Here is an 18,113-nt window from a genome sequence, read left to right as displayed (position 1 = left end):
ACTTTAACGGGCCATTTTTTTTTCCCCTACTTGTGTCCATGTGTTTTAGTCAACTCTCACTGACATTTTTCTCCACTGAGTTTTTTTTTTTTTTAGTAGTATCTCAAGCATGTAACTTTCTTTCCTCTCATTCTTCTTTTGTTTCTACTTGACAGTTATGAGTAGCTTTGAATTTTCTTTTATCCCGTGTTCATTTGGGATGGTTCGCTATCATGCCACTGAGAATGTCAGGCCAGTGGCAGACAGCGCATCCAGTGCAGCTGTGTGTATCCGTAGGATCCCCTGCGTTGCTTTTATGTCCCTTGGCTTATCAGTCCGCGTGGCAAGTATTTTTCCACTTCACGTCCTCTCAATAACTCGCAGGCTTTGTTACGCATTCCACAAGGTGTCTGTTCTCTATTCCACTGCTTTTGAAGCAAACAAAAGCGAGTTGACATGTTATCACAAACTCTGAGTCCTTCTCCTTGCACAGATTCCTTTTTTTCTTTCTCATAGCTCCACAGGAGACTGACTTAGAGAAGGGCTGTTGAGAAAATGGCGTCAGCAGTTTAAAACGCTCCAACTAGGGTTCATTTCAGGTATTGACAGTGGTGCTCTGGAAGAACAAGATGCTCTGTAAAGAACTTGAACTAATTTTCTGGGGCATAGGAGTGTTACAAACCAATGAATCCAGCATATGGGTATTCACTGTACTCCTCTTGTTGCTTTACTACAGGTCTGAAAATTTTTTAAATATATAGTTGAGGGTGGGGAAATAACTATAAACAACTCTTCTTGCCTGCACGCCCCATTTTCTCGCTAATTCGATTGGATTAACTTGTTAGATCATCACGCTAGTTGATATTTTAAGTATGCCTTTAATATTGCATTCAGAAACATTAAAACATTACCTGTCGGTAAAGAAGTATATTCTTCTCCCATTGTTTTATGGATTTATGGAGTCTAAAGTCATGAGGTCAGAAAGTCCCAACTCGCTTCTGGCAGTGGCAATAGGTGATACTTTTTGGCAGGAAAATATCTTCTCACCAAGTACACACAGAAGACAGGTTCACTCCTGCAGTGCAGTCATCAGTTCTTTCTGTGTCATGTAACTAAGAGACACCCCCCCCCCCACCCCCGGCAATAGCAGCCGGTGTGTAGTCTTTGTTACTGAATGGTTTCACCCAGCTGTACGTGGGCTTCCTCTGTCAGTCGATATTTATTGAGAAATACCGAGGCCCTCCTATTTTCTCCTTGGGTAAACGTTGGGGGAAAAAGATCTAGCCATCCTGAGTTTTCTGTGATTGTCCTGATTATTGTTAACAATTTGTCTCTGTAGACCAGGGTATCTAAATTACTTCGAAGCCAAATCCGGCAGCAGACTTGGACTGATGAAGGCTCCCCGTGTGCCCGGGAGCTTCGGTCAGTCTTGCTGGAGTTTGCTTGCGTCCACGGCCTCGAGAACTGCAGTGCCACAGCCATGACGCTGTTTGATGACTGGGTGGCCTCCAACGGAACTCAAAGGTGACGTGCGCTTCTGCTCAAATGAGCTCTCTGCCTCTTCCTTACCTTGATACCATATACTGAAAACAGGATCTTTTCATCCTGAGTGTTAACGTAGGTGATGTGTGTACTTGTATTGTCAAACAAGACTGTTTTTTCGAATTGTAGTAAAATATATACAACATAAAGTTTATTATCTTAACGTGTTTTAAGTGTACAGTTCAGTAGTGTAAGTATATTCACATTGTTGAGCAACGAATCTCCAGAACTTTTTATCTTGCAAAACTAGAACCTCTTACCCAGACAACTCTCCGTTTTCTCCAGTCTCCAGCCCCTGGCAGCCACTGTTCTGTTTTCTGCTCTGAATACCTTATGTGAGTGAAATGTACAGTATTTGTCTTTTTCTGACTGACTTGTTTCACATGTCCTCAAGGTTCATCCATGTTGTAGCATGTGTTAGAATGTCCTTCCTCTTTAAGGCTGAATATATTCGTTGTGTGTATACACCGTATTTTGTTTATTGCTTCATCCACTGATAGACATTTGAGTTGCTTCCACCTTTTGGCTTTTACAAATAATGCTGCTGTGAACATAGGTATACAAATACCTCTTCAAGACTCTGCTTCCGATTCTTTCAGATCTATACCTAGAAGTGATATTGCTACATCATATGGTAGATCTATTTTTAATTTTTTAAGGTACCGCCATATTGTTTTCCATAGTGGTAGCACCATTTTACATTCCCACCAGTAGGGCAGAGGAGTTCCAGTTTTGTTGCATCCTCACCAAGGCTTGTTGTTTTCTGCTTTTTTATAGCAGCCATCGGAATGGATGAGAGCTGTCAAACAAGTCTCTTGTAATTTAGGGCTATAACATAGCAGGTAGAGTTAGCAGTTAGACATTTATTTTTATTTTTATTTATTTATTTGACAGAGAGACACAGCAAGAGAGGGAACACAAGCAGGGGGAGTGGGAGAGGGAGAAGCAGGCTTCCTGCAGAGCAGGGAGCCCGATGTGGGGCTCGATCCCAGGACCCTGGGATCATGACCTGAGCCGAAGGCAGATGCTTAATGACTGAGCCACCCAGGTGCCCCAAGTAGACATGTTTTTAATGATGACTGGTTCTCTCCATGTTCCTTACTGGGCATTATGGAAATAGATTCAAGCATCAGATGAGAGTTGGGGTGGGGGATTGGGATAACCTTCTGAGGTCTTTTCCAGCTCTGAGATCTTAATAAGGCCAGAAAACTGTGCTTCTTCCCCTCTTATCACCACTCCCCTCACACCTGCTGCTATATTTCCACCATGGAATTTGTTACACTACTTGGCAATACACTGATTTATTCTGTACGTTGTGATAGCCTCTGAGTTCCTAGAGGGCAGAGACTGGGTCTCCTTCTTCCCTTTCCCAGCTTCCAGCCAGTTGTCTGCCTGGTTCTTTGTGGGTGCTCAGTGAAGAATTACTGCATTAAGTTGAATTGATATTCTTTATAGTCACACCACCAGGGAAGTAGCAACCCACTGAATTAAATGTTTTCTTGACAATGAGTTGTAAAGACTCTTCGGTTACCTGCTCTGACTCCGCAAGCACCACTAGTCAATTCCTTGCCTTTGTATTCAGGATTTCTTTTCCTTGTTTTTCTCATATTTGTACCTTTCTTACAGCCTACCTACTGATGTCATGAGTACTGTGTTCAAGGTTGGAGCAAAAACAGAGAAAGGCTGGTCATTCCTATTAAGCAAGTATGTCTCTGTAGACTCTGAAGCAGAGAAGAATAAAATACTTGAAGCTCTTGCCAGCTCAGAGGATGTACGGAAACTTTACTGGTACGAAACCACCCAAGCAATATGATATATAGAAACCAAAAGCATAAAAACATGGTGCTCCTAGGTTTGAGGAGCTCATTTTCTCTGGTATCTCCCTCTTCCTGCCTTTCCTTTTGGGCCAGCCTTTACTTGGACAGTGTGGGGAGGAGCCCACATGTGTTGGGCTTCGTCTCAGGGACTGGACCTGTACAGATGGGCAGGAGGTGCTTTGCCTAAAAGAGATTGGGAGATGCCAAAAATCACAGTCCCCTTCTACTTTGTGCTTAAAAACTTCTTGATCATTTGGCATGTTGTTTTTGATTCCACAGTTCGTGCTTCATTTTCTTTTTTGGTCAAGGCATTGCTCTCTCCAAGCTGATCATTTTGAAAATGCAGACACTTCAGTACAAGATAACACATAAAAGCCATATGTTATACATTCATGTGAATTTGCCAGACTTTCCCTTTTTTTTTTTCTTAAAGATTTTATTTAATTGACACAGAGAGAGAGAGAGCACAAGCAGGGGGAGCAGGCGAGGGAGAGGGAGAAGCTGGCTCCCTGCCGAGCAGGGAGCCCGATGTGGGGCTCGATCCCAGGACCCTGGGATCATGACCTGAGCCGAAGGCAGACGCTTGACCAGCTGAGCCACCCAGGTGCCCCAGACCTTTCCTTTTTAATATCCAGCGGATGAAGAGCTAGAGATGGTAGGGTCACATGGGGTAAGAAGGGCAGTAGGTAGGGCTTCCTGGCAGGAAGAACAATCAGAGTCAGGGTAGAGGAGCTCTAAGTAACCAGGAGAAATGTGCAGGCATCTTGACAGTCAGCAGTGGGAAGGAAAGGAGAGGCACTTGGCTCTCATTGCTTCTCTTGCATAACTTTGCTCAGGTAAGTCCTTCTGTTCCAGAGATGTTCTTAGCACCTGCCCAGACCCACTTTCCAGAGGACGCACTGTAGTCATTTTCTCTAAAGTAGTAGCCAGCCTCTGACCCAAGCAAACAGAGGAAAGTTTTTGTTGTTAAATCAGTAATAATTTTGTGTTGAACTAGTAGTACACCAATAAATTCCCCATTATAAAGTACTTAAACAGTACCTGAGGAAACGGAATAAAATGTGAAAGTCCCTCTCATATGACCCTTCACTTCCAATCTTACTCTCTTCTCTCTGTTAACAGTGTCCATCCCGGTGTGTATTTTATATATTGAACATAGGTTTATACTGTAGCCGGTGTTCTGTAACATTCTTTGTAGTGAATGACCAGTCTTTGAGATTTGCCCTGTTCGTTCATAAAGCATATTTTCATTTGTTTCTATGGCTACACAGTATCGCACAGTACGGCTCTATCAGAGTTTATCGAATCCATCACATCTCATTGGGCATTTGGGTTTTCCCTCCCAGTAAAACTCATTCTGCATTCTTTTGGGGATATGTGTTTTCCCGCTCGAAACAGATATTGTAGCACGATAGATGAAAATTGCGTTTGTTTCCGTACCAGGCTTTAGTATTCATCAGCTGTGTTAACTCTGTCAATTTTACATAACTTCAGTTTCTTAAACTGTAACATGGAGATAGGTAATGATTCCCTATTTCAAGCCTTGTTGTGTCAAGAATTTAGAACATAATCTAGTACATATAAAGTATTGATAAATGTTAACTATTAATTTTAAAAGCATATTCTAAAATGTTTCTTGCTTTTTTACATCAAACAGCCCAGTTTTTTAAGAGTAGCAATATACGTGTCTACTCATATCAAATAAGGTTTTTAACAACAACAAAAAATCCAGTCCTCAGAGTTATAATAAACTCTACCTGAATTTATTTCCTAAATGTCCTTACTACATCAAGAACTATTTATTATTATGTGACAGTATATTTAAGTCCTTATCTTGTTGGTGAGTTCTCCCTTCCTTTAAAAAAATGACAGGTTTTCAATCTGTTGATCAATCTTAGACCAACCCAAAACTTACATGCTTTGAATTGCTTCAGAACCTTAATTAGGAGACCAGCACTGATTTTAAGTTCAGTGATCACTTCATGACAAATACTAATTTTGGAAACTAAATCTGCTTTGCTCTTCAGGTTAATGAAAAATAGCCTCAGTGGAGATATTATCCGAACACAAAAGCTGTCATTCATCATTAGAACAGTTGGCCGACATTTTCCTGGACACTTGCTGGCATGGGATTTTGTCAAAGAGAACTGGAACAAGCTTGTACAGAAGTAAGTTTCTCAGATAACTACTAATTTTTAGTATTCTCCCGTTCTTCATTTGAAACTGTTCCCAATGTTGTGTTGATTCACAGGATTTAAGATCTGCTATGAGAGGAAAAATACTTCAGTGACAGTTTAACTGAAACACCCAGAAATTTTCACCCTTGTAAATGTAATCCCATAACGTGAGTCGTTTGACAGTGGTGCTCCATTCGGGTACTCATTACGCCCAGCCATGCTTGACACTTAGGTCACTTCGTTTCACCTGGCCATGGACTATTTCAGAATAGCTGTTCAGTTATGTGTGTTGAAAAATACCTCGTCATTGCCAAGGGATTGGAGAGGAACTCACACCCACCCAGACAGCACACGGAAGACTTTTTTGCTTTCAAAATAGTAATGGCATTTCTGGGGGTAAGGTGTGATTTTTGAATCGATTAAATGAATTAATAATTTATCTGAGTATCCGTAACTCCTGCTTCTTTCTGCCCACCTTTCCTTCCCACTGGTAGTGAGAAGGCGTGTGGGGTTATTTCTGATTTACTGAGCTTCATTACCCAAGAGCAGGACTCCCAGTCCGCCTTTGGCCTGTGTAATGTATGGTCAAGTAATTCCTTTGCATTCAGGACATTTGTTTCCCAAAAACTGCCTCATGTTTTTGCTCTTTTTGCTCTTAAATTTTTGTTTCTTCAGGTTTCATCTGGGGTCCTATACCATACAAAGTATTGTTGCTGGGTCGACACACCTGTTTTCAACAAAGGCGCATTTGTCTGAGGTTGGTTGTATAAAATGTTAGCAGGGAGACTAGGTCACCCTTTCCCCGTAGGCTGCTCAGTCTAAGTCAGTGTCTTGTCATGCCAGTTTCTGCCCCTTCTCTCTGTCGGCCGTGGTCAGTGCCAGCGATTCTGCCCTGGGATTACTTCTTAAGGGGGGATACCCAGCAATGAGGACAAATTCTGATGAGGAAGAATTCTGATTCCCTTCTCAACAGTATTCCCTCATCTGCCTGATACAAATCATTTTTTGAATTAAGACCAGCATATGCCAACTCTCTTTTTAAGTGGTAGTAAAAAGAGTTTTGGAGAATTCCATTCCAAGGTAGAACTGGGCATTAATTCTAACTTTAGACTACTTCATTTACTGTTATTTGGCTTTTTTTTTTTTTCCATTCTAAACTGGAAAAATTCATCCTTGTGGGCATAAGGGGAATTCATTTTTAAAATTACTTCAGATTTCACCATGTGTGATCAGGAACTTGATGTAAATACTTTGAATATTAAAGTACTTGGGGGCACCTGGGCGGCTCCGTGGGTTAAGCGTCTGCCTTCAGCTCAGTTCATGACCCCGGGGTCCTGGGATCGAGTCCTGCGCCGGGCTCCCTGCTCAGCGGGGAGCCTGCTTCTCCCTCTCCCAGCTCCCCCGCTTTGCTCTTACTCTCTCTTGCTATCTCTCTCTCAAATAAATAAATAAAATCTTTAAAAAATAAAAAATAAATTAAAAATAAATAAAGTCCTTCTTGTCTGTACTTCTTCCAAGACCTCAGCATAGCCATGACTCAGTTAAAGCTTATCTGAAAAGGATATTCAGAGTTACCTGTGATACACTGTTCTTCTTTTGAAATACTTCTGCGTGCAACTTACAGGTCCAGGCGTTCTTTGAAAATCAGTCAGAGGCAACCTTTCGGCTTCACTGTGTCCAGGAGGCTTTGGAAGTCATCCAGTTGAATATCCGATGGATGGAAAAGAACCTCAAAACTCTGACATGGTGGCTCTAGCATGCACAGCTGCGCCCCATTTTGTCGCCCATTCAGAGAGCTTGTTAACGTGGGCTCTGCTGCTTTTGCAAAAAGCCAAGGTGAAGCCAGAATTGCTGCCAAGTTGTTGGCACTCTTAGGAGTTCTAGTTCGCTCAGGGCCCGTCTGTATTTTTCATCCGTCTTTCTCGAATTGTCTTTGGGCAGTATGTAGTTATTTATTACAAAATTATATGCACCTGTATGCCAACATCTACAAAAACAGTGAGTAATTTTTCTACTTTGAAGATACGCAAATGGGGGAAAAACCTCCGTTTTGGCATTCTGTTCGGTTTCTCAGTATCCGGAAAGTACTGACACAGTGCAACAAGGATCTACCGTGGGAGCCGTCATCTTTGCAGGTGCTGCTTTGTCAGCCATTCGTTGCTTCTTAGTGATAGACGATAGATGTTACTTTAATGTGGTACAGAACTTAGCTTCAAAAGCTATGGCAATGAAGTCGACGCATCCTACAGCTGTTAGAAAACCGATCTCAGGTGTGCAGATCTACTTGGTTTGAGGTTTTGATTAATCCTTTATTTTCTGAAACAAAGTTTAAATAAGATCTATAACTTATATTTTTTTTCTGCAGGACAGCCAGGTGCTACAGAATTTTTAAATTTTTGTTGTACTGAAAAGCTAAGTAACAAGGACAAAAGATTAAATTTTCCAAATAGGTAATACTTATTTTTTCATCTTTTAGGAAAATGTTTCAAACTGAGTTAGCTTTAATTATAATTATTTTATTTATGAATTCCAGTATTCTCCAAATCTGTACACCTTTATCACTCCCTGCCATAGGTATATCTTACGTTATAGAGGAATATGTCTACATTTATGGCAAGCATTTTGTTAATACTGTTGTCTTTTATCATGACTATCACTGTTACTAGAATTAGTTTAGGTTGCCTTTGACATTACCTGATCATAGACACTTTCTCTGTGAGTCATACTCATGTGTAGATTTTCATGTTATATGGTAGCATATATTAGAAGCATATTTTAAAATAGGGTCTTTGAGAAATTGAACATTTTTATTTGAAGTTCACCATAGTACCTTAAAGGAATAAAGAGAATGTGGGATAGGAGTAACTTGATTCAGATTTAATATGGTGGGCTTTGAATTTTTTCTACTATCAAAATAGTACTTTTCTTTAGTTGAAAAATCAGTGGGTTTTGTTTGTTTTGTTTTATTTTGTTTTTTTCATGGCCAAAGTAGCTGATTAAAAGGAATGGCCAAGAAAAGAAAGAAAGAAAAGGGAAGATTTCCAAAACTGTATGGCATTTTCACTCCTTGTAAAGGAGAAATACTGTACTTGAATTTTTTGAGCTATGCAGACTTAGTATCTAGATTGTTGAGTTTCTTTGATTCTTAGGGGAAAAGCTTTCTTCCTAATAATTTTTGAGTACTTTATATTTTCTTTGAAAACATCTTCTGTGTACATAAAAAGGGTAGATACCCATTTGTGAGCACTTAAAACACTCCAGAGAATCAATGGGAAAGGTCACCTTTTTTAAGTTAGCAGGTATACAGTGAAAATATGTGGGATTGTGTATAAAATTATATTTTACTTTATGAAAATATTTTTATATAACAAAATTTAAAATGCTGGCAAGCTGAAAGGTAGCTTTCTTTAATCCTAGTGTGTTTTTTCCCAATTTAGTCTTTTCTAAACATTTACCTCTGGTTCAGAGTACAAACTATTATATCCTGAGAATCGCAGAATCCTCTAAAGATGTCTTATTGAAACTGGGGTGATTGTAGGTCTTTATTCCTCTTGTGCTTTAGCAGATGAATGATACTTTAGTTGATATTGGAAGTTAGTGTGTTTTTATATTTTTAGAGTGGGGAAAAATACTAAACTTTTGAGGGGTTTTTTGGTTGCTGGTTTTTTACCATGTTATATTACTGAATTCCACTTTGATACAGAGTTTAAATTTTGCTACTTCTCAACATCAGTTAAGATTTTTCAGTTATACCTGCCCATCTTTACATTGCTCCTGTAATGTATGTTAACTCTGCATATGGCAGATCTTGTCTTCAATTATATCATTTTTTCTGAGTGTGTGTGTGTGTGTGTGTGTGGGCAGAGGGTAATGTTTAAGTAAATCCTTATCAAAACATGGGCTAAAAAAAAGAGGTAACTTGTAATTCATTGCTTTCTTTGTACTCACAACCTGTTCATTCCCATGATACCGGATCCCTGCTGGTTATAGTTCTATTTGTAGGCCTCACCTCAAGTATTTGTAGTTTTAGTAGCCCTCACCTCACATTGTCCCACAGAGTTCCATAATTTTCAAGTCAAGCTAACCCATCTCTGTGGTACTTCCAAAAACGAACTCTTGAGTCAGGAGGGATAAGTCTACGTAATAGATAGGACATGTGACATGACAGGCATAACTGTAGCTTTTGAAGTTTTACCAACCGCCCCCCCCCAACTTTGTCTTAGCCACGGTGTCTCTGAGAACTCCCATGTACATTCCTGCAGTCACAGCGCTTGGTCATGTGCACGCACAGATCCATGGCACCGTCAAGTATTAACGTTCATGGCAGAGACACAAGCTGCTTGAACGTAATAGAAGAGGCACATTATGCTGGGTGATTAAGAAAGGTAAAATTGGAAATTTGGAATTGTAGAAAGAAAGACTTGTGCTTTGGAGATCTGGAAGTAGAAATCTAAGGCGTCCAGTTTGTTAACAGCAAGAGATTGGATACATTAAACTGCAGGTAGTGTCTGGTCCCACCCCAAGCATGGGCCTTCCTCCAGGGCAGTGTTTGCTATAAATCCCTGTAAGTGAAACTGTGTTGCCATTGTGTGAGTGCTCCTGAACTTTCTTACCATTTTACCATCCCAGGTTCTGCTTAATTCTAATACTCTTTGCCATTCAGGGTTTCATTTTATTGTATGTTAATGTCTGTAGGAACAAAAGAGCTGTCAGAAGAGTTCTGGGTATGTAGAGGCTCGGGGGCTGTGTCAGTCTCCCTGGGACCAGAACAGAGTCCTTTCTGAATATTGGAAAGTAAGGAATGAAAGTTCCGTGCTGAGTTTGTCGGATTACTGGTAGCCCAGTACTCAGTTGTATTTTAAGAGCCTACGCAAACTAAAGCACCTGGAACCATAATGTGTGGTTGGATTGCCGAGTATTCAGGTAACCCCCATTCATTTCATGGGACTGCAGAGAAGGAGTATGAGCTCAGGACACGTATCATCGCGAGGTCAGCATCTCCTGGGTGGAGTTTGCAAAATGAGATCTGAATTTCGTAGGTATGATAGAGCTCTTTTTCTCCCCTTTGCCTTTGTCATTTGGTTTTTATTGGAATGAATTCTCTTTCTAAAGAGCTGCTTCTCTTGCCCCTCTGACACTCCCATTTGTACTTTAAAAAAAAAAAAAACTAATGTGTGTATTTTTGCTATTTTTTTTGCATTCTTTTATTTTGTGCTTCGTTCTCTGCGCCGGCAGCAAGTCCTGAATGAAAAATGGCAGTCCACATGTAGGATCAATCTCCTGTCCCCCCTTCCCCTTCTCGCCTGCACGTGCGATACGTCATAGTATAGTTGATTGAGGTCTTTGAGTGGCTCTTGGCGGGGGAGGGGGTATATACTTTTTAAATGTACATGTGTGGTTTTGAACTATTTTTATTTTCTTTCATTTTGTATACTTGCTTCTGATAAAGAGTGAGACGCCGTCCTGTGGAAATCTCTTCTGCCCTTCCCGTATTGCCTGTGTAGGCAACAGCTGCAGAGTAGTTATTTGATGTTTCTTTTTTGGAAGTTGATGGTGATACTGGGGGGAGAGCAGAGTATGTTCTGTTTAAAATGTGTACAGAATGGTTTTGCTGCTATTTTGTGGGTGTTATTTCACTTTGCACTTCATTCATCTTTCTCACGGGTGGGTATAGATATCTAATGAACTGTGGCGGTCCGGAAGTAGGTCAGATGTCCCGTGCACCCCTCCCCTTGTTGCTAATAACTAATAGAGTGGTTGTAGTTGCTCTTGTTGGGATCTCGTCTTGTGGGGTGGGGCAGATGTGTGTATATCTGTGTTATGCTCCTTTTTTAATGTTTCATTTTATATGTGTTCCTTTGCATGTGTGCATACACACTTAGTGAAAGTTGAGGTTCAGAGTATGACATTTCCTGTTTGCCCTATTCCGTATTGCCTCCTTGGGTGGTAGCTAATGTTTTGTTTTGTGTTGTGGGGTGGGAGAAAGTAGGGTATGTACTTAATGTATATAAATAGACTTCCTACTACTTTGTATTACTTATTCATTTCGTACTATGTCCTCCTCAGAGGACGCCGAGTACCTAATGAGACGTGGAGGTCCGGATGTATGACAATCTCCTCTTGTCCCCTTCCCTTATTGCCTGAGTGGGCAATAGCTAGTAGAGTAGTTGTTGGAGTGGGTTGGCAGTGGGTGGGGGGGGGGAGGTTGGGGGAAGGGATGTGTACATGCTGTATATACCTGTTTTTACTACCAAGTTGTATTATTTTCATTGGGTACCCTGACTGGAAGTTACCCAATGAACCACGGAGGTCCGGATGTATAACAATTTCCTCTTGTCCCCTTCCCTTATTGCCTGAGTGGGCAATGACTAGTAGAGCAGTTAATTAGTTTCAGGGGTTCTTTTGTAGGTTTGGGGTTAACTATTTTTAAATATATATATATATATATATACATATATCCATGTTTTTACTTCCTTATTATAGTATTTCACTGGGTACCCAGTCCTTCACTCGGACACGTAGGTTCCTAATGAACCGTGGAGTTTTAGATGTATAGCAATCTCCTCTTCTCCCTTTCCCTTTTTATCTATGTAGGCAATAATTTTCAGTGGTTTGGGTTTTTTGAAGTCTTGGGGGGTGGGAAGGGACTAAGGGCAGGATATATACTTTTGAAAACTGTATGTACAGTGTTTGTTACTATATTGTGTTATTCCATTTTGTACCCCGTCCCTTCCTTGGACGTGGAGGTACCTAATGAGACGTGGAGGTCCGGATGTATGAAAATCTCCTCTTGTCCCCTTTCCTTATTGCCTCTGTGGGCAATAGTTTTAGAGTAGTTCTAGATTAATGTTTTTACTCTACCCCTCCCTCCCGTGGGAGGGTGGGGGATATGTACTTTTTAAAATGTATATAAATATTTTTGTTCCTTTTTTCTGTTACTACATCTTGTACCTAGATCTTTCCATGGATATTTAGGTACATGATGAAAATTAAGGTTCATTCTATGAGAAAAATCTCCTCTTCTCCCCTTCCCTTATTGCCTATCTGGGCAATGACTAGCGGCGCAGTTGTTTAGAGGGGTTTTTTGGCAGGGTGGAGGGGGGATTTCTGGGTTTACATTTTTAAAAAGGTATATAAATGTCTGCTGTGTTGTTGTTGTTCTGCTCTTTTCCTTTGAACCGATTTTTTTTTGTTTGGATTTGTAGATATGCAATGTAGTGCAGAGGCCCAACTCCAGAGGCGTGATAAACCGTTTCTCTCTTCCCCTATAGCCTGTGCACAATTGTATGAGAGTACTGTAGGACTCGGTGTTTGTTGTGTTTGAAGTTCTTAATGGGGAATGGGCTTATTAGGTAAGATAGGTGATTTTTTAAATGTATATAAATGTTTCTGCCTCTTTTTGGCGTTCACTTCATTTTGAATCTAGTCCTTTGCATGACTGTTAAGGTACTTACTGAAAGTTGAGATTGATTCTATGAAAAATCTCCCCTATTCCCTTCCCTCATTGCCTGGCGGGCAGTGGTAGAAGAATAGATGTTTATTTCTTTTTTTGGAGGGGTGGGGGGTGGGAGTATTCTGAATGAGTGAGGGGCAGAGTGTGTATGTGTATGTGTGTGTGCATGTAAAATTTTTTTAAATGTATATAAATGTTTGCTACGTTTTGTGTCTTATTTCACTTAGTACTCAGTCCTTTGTGGGGACTTGTAGGTACATAATGAAACATGGAGGTCCATACGTATGATAAATCTCCTCTGCGTCCCTTCCCTCACTGCCTGCATGGGCAATAGTTTTATAATTTGGGGTAGTTTTTTTTTAAGGGGGAGAGATGATTTGGGTGGGTCTTGGGGAGGGGAAAAGAACAGGGTATGAACTTTTAAAACCTGTATATCAGTGTTTTCCTATTATTGATTTTGTACCTAGTCTTGGCATGATGTATAGGTACCGGATGAAAGTGGAGGACCAGTGTATGACAGATCTCCCCTTCTCCCCTTCCCTTATTGCCTGTGTTAGCAATAGTGAGCAGAAGAGTTGTGTGCTGTTTATTTACTTGTTTTTTTTGGAGGGGTTTATGTTTGTGGCAGGGGAATATTCTTAATACATATGAATATGGGTGGGGCTTTTTTTGTTTCATTTTGTATTTAGTTCTTTGCATGGCTATCTATATTGGGACCTAATGAAAATTGAGTTTCATAAATTGACAGATCGCTTCTTCCTTTCCCACATATTTCCTCATTTAGCAGTGCCTAGTATAGTTGTTGTTTTGTGGTTATTTTGTTTTATTCCTAGGATATATGCCTTTAAAAATGTAAATATATATAAGCATGTAACTAATCTGCTTTTTTTTTTTTTTCATTATTTTTCATTAATACGTAGTCCCTTTCAGGGCTGTGCATGGATCTAACAAAAATCAAGTCCCACCAAATCCCTGCCGTCTGACTTGAAAGTCACTGGGGTAGTGTAACTCATGGCAACAGGTATATAGCAAATAAGTTGGGAGAAGACACTTGGATCTGGTTGACTTATGAAAGCTAATCAGATTCAGCGTTTCTTACGCTGATTCAGACGGAAGGAAATGGTGAAAAGGGGCCTGTGCTTTGGAGATTCCAGACAGGCAAGAGGACAGGACTAAGGAAAAAGTAGGTTTAAAGGTCATTGCTGATTAATCTTTCAGTAACTGGTAAGCCAGTGAAAGTGCTGCCTGGAACTTACATGAAGACGAGAGTAGCTTCTTTTGGGGGCCTGGAATTCTGACTTACCTCCAGAAGTCCCCTGCAGTTCCATCGATAGCATATTCTTATGTAACTGATAGAACTTATTTTGGTTTTCGGAATGAATGTTTTGAGTTATTGCCATAGGTTCTAGTGAATAAGGACATGGGCCCCAAAATCATTCCATAAAGAATCAGGAGGCAGGCCCTCTTTCAGTGCCCGTCTATGGTCGGGCAAGCTGGCCCTTTTCTACCCAGAGCTCTTCTGAGTGGCTGCTTCACTCTCCTCAGTTCTCCATTAGCTGGACCATTCCTGTTCTTTTTTGTTTGTTTTTCTTTTTGTCTTCGTTGCCTGCAATATTAGATGTTATCCTCACATACACTTAAATTTTTAAGTAAGCCAGTGTTGCCTCATCAGCGGTATATTTTTGCATGCATTTCATACATCCAGACTTGCATATTCATGTTCAGCATTCTTGAATCGTACTGACTCTTCATCCACCACATGGTAAATGTTAGGACTCCACATTTGTCTGTATCAAAGAAAATGCATGTGTAAAATTCCTCACTCCCTCCCTGCCTCTCTCCCTTCCTTGAATTTTTCCTTCAAGCTTCTGAGCAATCTTTGTTTGTTCTGCAGTTTATAATGCTGAAGATTTGCCATATTATTTTATTATATGTGTATTTTTAGAAACATTGATAGGACTCCTAGAACACTGGCAAAGAGATGTCATTTACCATATCAAACTCTCAGGTTCTAGTGTTCAAAAATTAGCCTATCCTTTGCTGTTATTTATACCTGCTGCTGTAGAAAAAATAAAAGTTTGTTCATGACACATGTAACTTTGATCATAAATAAGGAGAAAGGGGCACCTTTTTGGAATTAGTCATGGTAGTCATTAGTGATATTTCTAAACAGTTCTTAATTTGAAATACTTCAAAGAAGTAAAGGTCATGGCTTCGCTGAATGAAATGCTCCAGAAGTTGAAATGTATAAACCATCAGGACAATAATACACTTGTGTGTGTGTGTGTGTGTGTGTGTATACAGATATATATATAAAATGAGAATTACCGCATAATTGGAGCATTTGCATTATCAGCAAACTCACACTGAGACAAACCTTAGTCTTATAGTCGTCTTGATTAAAGCCAAGTGTTCCACGTTGCTATGAAGAGTAATCTCTTTCAAACACTTTGAAAAGTAGTTACTTAGAAGCTTGTAAAAATATTACATTTTTGTATTTAAACACCTATGCGGATCTCTAATTCTTTGAATCTGAGCTTGTGGGTGGAATTCTAAATTTGTATCATAACCTGTCTTTTGTGGAAAATTTTGAAAACGGTATGTATAATATAATATATATATGCAAATTGTGTTGTGTCACTTGTAAAGGGAAAAGGCTTATTTTTCTTTATATTTCTGATAACTTGTTTTGCATATGACCAGCACTGACTGAAAGGCATGTGTAATTGCAAACACTGTTGCTTTTTTTTTTGTGAAATGAAAATAAAAGTATTTAAATATAAATGTTGTGTGGCCTATTTGGATGAAAGAAAAATTACGTATGTAAAATGGTGCATCTTCTCCGATTACACGTTCTACCAGGATAATGACGGTACTCATTGTCTTGCGTGATTTGTTTTCTGCCCCACTAGTACCCCAGTATCTCTACTGCCTGTAACTCAAGGTTTCTCAAACTCACACTATTGCTAGGAGCATCCTCAGCCTCTAATGCAAATAACGAATACAAACTAATGGCAATTCCACTGTGACAACAAAAAATGCCTCCGGACATTGCCAAATTTCTCCTGTGATGGGGTGGGGATTAAAACTTTCAGTGGATGCTTGGAGCAGGGGGCTCAGTAACAGTTACAGGAACTCTATCTAGGGCAATGATTTACTTTTTAGACTGAATTGCTTCTTATAAATGCTCAGTACCATTTGATACTGTAAAAGTTAAGTACCTAAATCCGTATGAGACGTGTAGCTACTTAGGCCAGTGAAACCAAAGAACACTCACTATCTGAATTTGAAGGTGAAATGACACTGAATGTTATCAAGGGACCACCCCCCCAGCTTTGATTCACATACAATTGGAGTGGGGGTGCACAGCTTTTTCCAAGGGACACTGCCACAGTTACATTCCTGGTCAGGTCGACAAAAGGAGTTTCTCTGTTCTGGCCCTGTGAGTGGTCTTGAGGGACAATTGAGAATTTCTTAGGCTTCCAGATAGGGGAACTAGAACCAGTATTCTCTTAGAGTAATTGTTAAGGCTTAAAGTTGGGCATTTTAGGGCAAATACATTGTCTCGTCGTCCCCTTACCCAAAACGCTATTTTCAGGGACACAGAGCAACCTTGAAGCCATACCTTTTAAAAAGCTCTTATGATATAGGAGAATCAACAAAGTGAAGGCAACCTACTGAATGAGGAAGATATTTGCAAATGATCTGTTAAGAGGTTAATATCCAAAATATATGAATGACTTCTACCACTCAACACTGGAAGACCAAATAATCTGATTATAATGGGCAGAAGACCTGAATAGACATTTTTCAAAAGAAGACATATAGATGGCCAACAGACACATGAAAAGATGATCAGCATCACTGATTATCAGAGAAATGCAAATCAAAACCACAATGATAAATCACCTTACATCTGTCAGGATGGCTAATATCAAAAAGACAGGAAATATCAAGTGTTGACAAGGATGTGGAGAAAAAGGAACCCTCATGCACTGTTGGTGGGAATGTAAATTGATGCAGCCACTTTGGAAGATAGTATGGAGGATCCTCACAAAATTAGAATTACCATATGATCCAGTAATTCCACTACTGGTCATTTATCCAAAGGAAAAAACAAAACAAAACACTAAGTTGAAAAGCTATATGCACCCCTATGTTTGTTGCAGCATTATTTACAATAGCCAAGACATGGAAGGAACCTAAGTGTCCCATCGATAGATGAATGGATTTTATATATATATATATATATATATATATATATATATAATGGAACATTATTCAGGCATAAAGAAGAATGAGATCTTGCCATTTGCAACAACATGATGAATCTAGAGGTTATTACGCTAAGTGAAATGAGACTGCGAAATACGATATGATTTTGCTCATATGTGGAATCTAAAAAACAAAACAAAGCAGAAACAAACCCTTAAATACAGAGAACAAACTGGTGGTTGCCAGAGTGGAGATGGGTAGGGGGATGGGAGGTACAGGCTTCCAGTTATGGAAGGAATAAGTCACTGGGATGAAAGGCACAGCATGGGGAACATGGTAAATGGTATTGTAATAATGTTGTATGGTGACAGATGGTAGCTACACTTGTGGGGAGCTTAGCAAAGAGCTGTTCAATCATGTTGTACATCTGAAATTAATGTAACATTGTATTGTCAACTGTACTTCAATAAATAATATACTAGGGAAATGTTCTTAGGAGTTGCCAAGATTTTGATCAAAAGCTACTGGTTACAGTTTTTATACTTTTTTATTCATGGATATCTGCAATAAACAATTGAACTAAAATCCTTTATAAATGTAGAGAAGAACACTTTGCTTTCAATGGACTTTTTGATGAGAGTAATAGAACTTTTTAAAGTCATTTTTAGGATTCATGACACAGAAGAGTTTGATGTGGTTGTATTTTCTTTTTGCTTTACTTCAGTCCTTACCGTAAAGCCCTACCTGCCCCCACCACCGCACCACGCAAACACACGCATGCACACACACACAAGCATCCAGTGCTTCCTAAAACTTGTGTGCGAGGTGAACAGTTGACTTACATGCTCTACAGGCATGTTATTACCAGAGAGCAAAAACATACTTTTAAATCATCATTACAGCCCATCTTCACTAATTAGCGATATGTTT

At 39.8% G+C, this 18,113-nt stretch overlaps 1 protein-coding gene across 6 annotated transcripts in view; it reads left to right on the top strand.

Moving 5' to 3' along the window:
- Nucleotides 1–15,752, top strand: part of LNPEP (leucyl and cystinyl aminopeptidase) — a 90,605-nt gene extending 74,853 nt beyond the window's left edge. Inside the window, exons 14-19 of one of the 6 annotated variants that reach the window (XR_014147044.1) lie at nucleotides 1,319–1,503; nucleotides 3,148–3,309; nucleotides 5,366–5,506; nucleotides 6,191–6,272; nucleotides 7,140–7,351; nucleotides 13,899–15,752. Coding sequence is in view for 2 of the 6 variants with exons in the window: in XM_081826513.1 (XP_081682639.1) it covers nucleotides 1,319–1,503; nucleotides 3,148–3,309; nucleotides 5,366–5,506; nucleotides 6,191–6,272; nucleotides 7,140–7,271 (702 nt within the window). In the remaining 4 variants the exon portion in view is untranslated. Of the gene's footprint in view, nucleotides 1–1,318; nucleotides 1,504–3,147; nucleotides 3,310–5,365; nucleotides 5,507–5,589; nucleotides 5,963–6,190; nucleotides 6,273–7,139 lie in introns of those variants that run through there. The other 5 variants (XR_014147043.1, XR_014147042.1, XR_014147041.1 and 2 more) reach the window with 5 other exon arrangements.
- Nucleotides 15,753–18,113: the final 2,361 nt, after the last annotated feature.

This window comes from Leptonychotes weddellii, chromosome 7 (genome assembly GCF_054177405.1).
Source record: "Leptonychotes weddellii isolate Sample4059 chromosome 7, ASM5417740v2, whole genome shotgun sequence".
Taxonomy (NCBI): Eukaryota; Metazoa; Chordata; class Mammalia; order Carnivora; family Phocidae; genus Leptonychotes; species Leptonychotes weddellii.
Note: the sequence above shows the minus strand (reverse complement) of the source record. Positions and strands in the feature narration are given on the sequence as shown.